The sequence below is a fragment of the Chiloscyllium punctatum genome, chromosome 11, assembly GCF_047496795.1.
Source record: "Chiloscyllium punctatum isolate Juve2018m chromosome 11, sChiPun1.3, whole genome shotgun sequence".
NCBI classification, from domain to species: Eukaryota; Metazoa; Chordata; class Chondrichthyes; order Orectolobiformes; family Hemiscylliidae; genus Chiloscyllium; species Chiloscyllium punctatum.
In genome coordinates this window covers 9,024,282-9,030,615 of record NC_092749.1, presented here as the reverse complement: position 1 = coordinate 9,030,615, position 6,334 = coordinate 9,024,282, and the positions used below count along the sequence as shown (strand labels likewise).

Below are 6,334 nucleotides of genomic sequence, written 5' to 3'. Positions count from 1 at the left end.
AACAAGTATCCTCATGCCATTTCAGTGACTCCACTGCACTACGCACACTCTCTCCCTTTCTATCTCTCTCTCACACACACACACACACACATATAAGTTGTGCGGTGAATTTGTACTTGCAGAATTACGTTTTGTTTTGCTCAAAAACTGCATGAGTCCATTTTAAGATTCTGTAAATCCCTTTTTTTCAATTAGAATCAGTCTGAACATTGGGGCACAGACAGCCTCACACAGGGCACCTTACACCTTCAATGCATTATCTGAGCTGACATGGCACCTATTGTTAAAGTTCTCTTGAGAGTGTTACTTTAAAAAAAAGTTCTGGGTTTTATATATGAAAGAACTGAAATCATCATGGTAATTCTAAAAGATGAGACACTTAACAAACAATCCAGGTCTTTTTCAACATGTCACTTCAGTTACATCACACTGCTATAAATTCTGCGTCTTATGATCTTATACTCCACAACCACCTGACGAAAGAGCAGCGCCCCAAAAGCTAGTGCTTCCAAATAAACCTGTTGGACTATAACCTGGTGTTTATTTTTAACTTTGTACATCCCAGAGCAACACAGGCACCTCCAAAACATGGTGCCATTTAGTCTGCGTCGGCATTGTGGTGACTGGGTTTCTATGGAGTGCCCCGGGGCTTCAGGACTTGCGATGCCATTGTGAGGCAGTGAGTCACATTAGCAGGTCATCTAGATCAGTGTTTCTCAACAGGGGCGGAAGCGCCCCCTGAGGGGTGTTTGCCTTCCTTCGGCAGGTGTTGAAGTCAAAGGGGGCGGCAAGGAGGCACTGAACAACTTTGTAGAGAGCTTACCAATCATTTGGAAGACTGCCATGTCCTTGAAGGACATTGCTGTGTGCAGATGGATAGTCGCATAACATGAGTCTGTTATTTTCCCTGCACCCATGGAGGTGTGCGCTCTGATTGGTTGCTGCGCTATTATTGATAGTCTTCTCTGTGAATGGCAAACCATTTGAACTCGTTCGCAGTTGGCACTGACTCTACTGCCAAGATCAATATCACCGAACCCGTGTCGCTTCTAGAAAGATGAAACGCAGCTTTTCCACTGTTCTACCAGGTGGCAGAATGAATGCACGTTACAGCTAATTAGCCAATCAAATTTTGCCACTTGTCTGAGCGACTTAAAATTATCGTGATAAGGTAAAAGCCATGATTCTATCAGGGTATTTGAGCGACAGTGTAAAAATGGCCTCATCGAGTAAGAAAAAGTGCAGGCAGTATAGCATGGACTATTTGTGATATGGCTTTATTCAATCGCCATCTAATAAGCAGTTACCACTGTGCTTGCTCTGTGAACAAAGTTTTTCCAACGAGGCCATGAAGCCTTCCCATCTTATTAAACATTTGGAAAAGAAACACAGTGACAATAAGGACAAAGGTTTGGCATATTTCAAATATTAAGAATAAATTCAATCAGTGACCAACGATTTCCACTGCTTTTTCAAAGATGGGAGCCACAAATGTGGATGGCCTTGTGGCATCATACAACATAGCGAAGCAAATTGCAGAATGTGGTAAACCTCATTCCGTGGGTGAATCGTTGGTGCTTCCAGCTATTGCCGAAGTATTATCAAACGTGCTACATCAGGAACCATCAATGACTATCAAGCGTGTTCCTCTTAGCAACGATTCGGTGAGAAGATGCATCAATGAAATGGCCTCAAATGTTGAGGATAAATTATGTTCCTTTTTGATATTGAAAGAAATCGGTGTCCAAATTGATGAAAGTACGATATGCAGAAATCAAGCTTTACTTTTGGGGTACGTGCATTTCATCGACAAAAATGAAATACGAGAAGGACTACTTTTTGCTCTGGATCTACCGACAGATACCAAAGGGTAAGACTATCTTCGACAGCGCCAAGGATTATTTTGATAAAAAGTCTGTTCCCCTCAAAACCATTGTTGCTTGTGCTACGGATGGCGCGCGTGCTATGACTGGCCAACATCGGGGATTTGTCACATTATTAAAGAGAGAAGTGCCACATGTTTTCACAGTACACTGCATTATCCATCGGCAGCATCTGGCTGCAAAGAAACTTAGTGAAGCCCTCAACCATTCTCTACAAGTGGTGACAGATGCGGTAAATTATATAAAGAGACACGCTGTGAATGAACGACTTCTCCGCCAACTCTGTAAAGAAAATGAAGATGAATTTCTGCAATTGCTGCTACACACAGAAGTGAGATGGCTCTCGAAAGGAAAACGCCTCAATCGTTTCCATGAACTGTTTGATTCTATCAGCGAATTCCTACACAGAAATAATGAAAACCTTTGTATGAAAGCCGAAACCGTAAAACACAACTGTGCATATCTCGCGGATATATTCGATAAGTGCAATTCGCTGATCATGCAGATACAAGGAGATAATGTGAGTTTCATAAAAGCAAGGAGCGCTGTTACATCTTTTATTGTGAAACTTGATCTCTTTCATCGGAATATCAGTCGTCGTGAGTTTTACCAGTTCCCGAGTTTAAACAATATCGCGGAGGATGTTACCAATGATCAATCACTTACCTACTCAGCTCATGTTCGTGCACTGCAGGATGATATGAAAATACGATTTGCTGATCTTATCAAGATGGAGATCCCTATATGGTTGACTGACCCCTTTATCTCATGCACAGAAGATATGGTCATTTGCCTTCGGGAAGAACTGAGAGAGCTCCAAAATGACACTGCAGTGAAAATTCGGTTTTCGCAAATGGTGAGCCCCTTTTTTGGATTCAGGATGCCACCCAATGTCGTTTCCCGCTAATAAGCGAAGAGGCAAAGTGGTTTGCACTACCATTTCCTGCCTCTTATTTGGTTGAGAAAGGATTCAGTGCCAGAATACAAGATAAGACCTGCAATCGCATGGATGTTGTTCAGTGTGGTGACCTGAGATTGCTTTTGACAAAAATTGATTCAGATGTATATGCAAGACAAGATAAACCACAAGGATTGCATTGACTATTTTGCTATCACAGACTAAATTTTATACAGTAAGCCAAAAGTAGGTGGACAGTAAGAACAGTAATAAATTATAACATTTATTTTTTGTTGTATATAAAACATATTTCACAAATATTTTCTGTTTTCAGCACTGCAGTGAATTGCAGTTATATGTGTAAAAACAGACTTTGGTGATTTTGGGGCGTTGCATGATTTCAAGGATAAGAAGGGGGCGTTGAACACGGAAAGGTTGAGAAACACTGACCTAGATAACATGTTCCTTCAGTCAGTAAGGGCTCTTTTACTGTCTGTTCCTGAGTGTGGCCAAGTTGAGGTAGCAGTGGCATTATGGGTAGGCCCTCTTTGGTTCAAGACAAACATCGTGTCTAAAACAAGTGGTTTGTTGGCAAAGTGATTTTCCCTTCTCCCACAATTACCCCTTTTTTTTTAGCAAGTGACAGGTCAGGAGCTGCAGAGCTGGGGGTTTACCTGGTGGGGGAGGCTCTGTATTATTCAGGTAACTCTCAGACTCAGATTGGTTGGAGTCCATGTGGTCTGAGTCCAGATGCTCTGCACTGTGGGCAAAGTCATCAGCACAGTGAATCTTGGCAAGTTGGGGGTCCATGGGGCAGGGGGTAGCAGCATTGGACATAAGCGCAGACAGTATTGTGTAACCAGCATAACGAGGAACATGATAGGGGCAAGGATTGCAATAAAGACAATGAGCATAGACACGGCATAATGTCTCACAGCGCCAGGGTCCCAGCCTCAAATGATTGTTTGAGTGGAGTTTGCACATTCTCCTCGTGTCTGTGTGGGTTTGCTCCGGTTTCCTCTCACACTCCAAAGATGTGCAGGTTAGGTGGATTGGCCATGCTAAATTGTCCATAGTGTTAGGTACATTAGTCAGAGGAAAATGGGTCTGGGTGGGTTACTCTTCAGAGGGTGGGTGTGGACTGGTTGGGCTGAAGGTCCTGTTTCCACACTGTAGGGAATCTGATCAAATCTCAGATAAGTCATATATAGAAATGTTCTGACATGCAATTCTCGAATGCAAGGTCCCTCAGTCCATCCTCTGTGCTCCAGTAATGGCTGGGTAATCTTGCCAGAGCAAAGAGGAGCATAGGGACAGCTAGTTGGCCTCTTCCATGGTTGCCTGGCGAGCTGATGTCTGCTGAGCCATCTGCTCGGGTCATCAGGAGTATAAGGAATGGGCCTTTCCCCTCGGGTCCAACTTGCTCCAGTCTCAAACGCAGGCCTGTGAATGTAAACATTGTAGAGGTCTGGTTAGCCCATGTTGATATTTCCACATTATTGACCACAGTTGTAGCAGCATTGCCAGTGGTTGGGATGGTTTCAATCCATATATTAATTAGATCTACTATTATCAGACAATTTTGTAACAATGTACTTGAGGTAGTTCTACGAAATCAAGTTGTAGACAAGTAAAAGGGCCCACCAGGTAAGGGAGTGGGTTGAGCACCCCCCTTGCCCAAGTGTGTACAATTATGCACATCAGAAGCTAAAACAGACAGGAGCAATGAAGGAACACAAACCTGTCCTGCATAGGTTACCATAGCTTGGTTTGAATACAGAGGGAACACTCCATTTGAATCCATAGTTTGTGCTCTTCTCCAGGGGCTCCCCCATGCAATTTCTGTATCTTTCCCAGGTCTGGCGTACCCATCCTAATAGCGTCTCTCACCAGGTTTTGCTGGGAACCCAATGGGACCAGAAGTTTGGGGTGTAAGGCTGCCTGCTTGGCAGCAGCGTCTACTTGCTCATATCCTTTGGAGAGTGTATCCGTCGCACCAGTGTGAGTCGAACATTTGCTAACTGCCAGACTGGTTTGACAAAGCAGCATTACTATAGGTTGTCCTGTGGAAGTTAAATCCTGTATGTTCTCACACATCTCTTATCGTGGACCACATCAAAAGCACAGAGTCAGTGTATATATTTGCAGATTTTGCTTTAACGAGGATGCACACATGTCGATCCTCATGTTAGTTCCAAGGTTAGGAAGGACAGTTCCCTCTCCAGTGGCAAATGTCCACAGTTAAAGCAAGGGCCTGCCATTAGTCCCCGGTATTTCGCTATGCCGTTCCCAGTACCAATGGTGTAGTACTGGGGTCTGCCTGTCTCCTATTCCAGGGTTCCCTGGGGAAGAGGCTGCTCAGCAGTGATCACTGGACGGGCATCGGGGGTAGGTTCTGCCCCCAGTGGATATCTTGGTCCCAGTCAACCTTGTCAGGGCTGGCACATGGGGTCGCTGGCAATATTCGGTGTTTACCTGTAACTTTGATTGTGGTTTGGTCTCATCGTGACCATCCCAGTAGAAGGCCAGCACTCACCTCACGTGCGACTGAAATCCCTGGGCTTGTTCATATTGTTTGTCCGGACCACGTTGGTGACACCATAGCATTAAATAAAGGTGAGTCAGCTTCTTGATTCAAGATTTGATCACCTGCAAGTGTTCTGTAACAGGCAACAAACTGCTCCCAGCAATCCCTTCATGACTCCCAAGGTTTGGGATTGCATTGCAGAACATCACTAATATTTACAGGCTGTTGTAAGGCTCGTTCTAATGACTGGATTAAGTGGTTCTCCACTTTCTACTTGGTAACTGTTTCAGGGACAGGATCTTACAGCGAAGAGCAAACAAGTGCTGAGGAATGGCCTTATACCTCTGTACTGCTCTTCAGACACATTGTGCAAATTGGGCCAGTTACTCCTTGTGGTCAGGGGGTTGGTTCATTAATGTTACTCAGTGTCCCGGGACGGCCCATAGTTTAGGATGGCTCTGCCCGCTCATCTTCCCAATGTCGGCCATGAAGCCAGTTGCTGATGGTGGACCCTTGATCGTCAGAGTAAGAAGAAGGTTTGGAATCAGGGGTGTGCTGGGGACTATCAGGAGATGTTCGGGGCTCCATGGGTGTCCTGGAGTAAAATCCCCATTCCCATCCCTTTCAGTGTCATCCTCTTCCTCAAATAGTGTCAGTATGCCAGACATGAACTTGGATTATATTTACAGCACTGTCCCACCCATCCATTCACACTCAGTTTTAGCATCTCCCAGTTGTTGGGAGTACAATAGATTGTACACATGTATATCTATCTATCACATGCATTATTCCTCCACATGACTAACAAGATATCTTTCCACTGAATAGCGACACTGACCTTCCATTCTTTAATTAATATTTAACACAATTGCTCATTTTTTTCATAATTAGGTTTAGCACCTGTTCACAAGAGGCCACTTCCCAGGTCCCTAGTTTTCTGAGCTACACCGAGGGTACTGAATCAGGACTAAAATGTCATTTAAAAAAGTATAGTAAAGTGTTTAAGTCAAAATTTACAGTCATCAG

At 44.1% G+C, this 6,334-nt stretch overlaps 1 protein-coding gene across 1 annotated transcript; it reads left to right on the top strand.

Annotated features, from left to right (window-relative positions):
- The first annotated feature begins 1,478 nt into the window (after positions 1 to 1,478).
- On the top strand, positions 1,479 to 2,790 carry LOC140482646 (protein FAM200C-like). The gene is made up of 2 exons (XM_072580151.1): positions 1,479 to 1,664; positions 1,735 to 2,790. The coding sequence occupies exons 1-2, from the start codon at positions 1,479 to 1,481 to the stop codon at positions 2,788 to 2,790; spliced, it is 1,242 nt and encodes a 413-aa protein (XP_072436252.1).
- Positions 2,791 to 6,334: the final 3,544 nt, after the last annotated feature.

Excerpts from the sequence above, each read along its gene's own strand:
- LOC140482646 (XM_072580151.1), top strand. The coding sequence starts at position 1,479 with ATGGGAGCCACAAATGTGGATGGCCTTGTGGCATCATACAACATAGCG. Across the intron at positions 1,665-1,734 it reads TTCCTCTTAGCAACGATTCG|AAATCGGTGTCCAAATTGAT; the intron begins GTGAGAAGATGC and ends TGATATTGAAAG.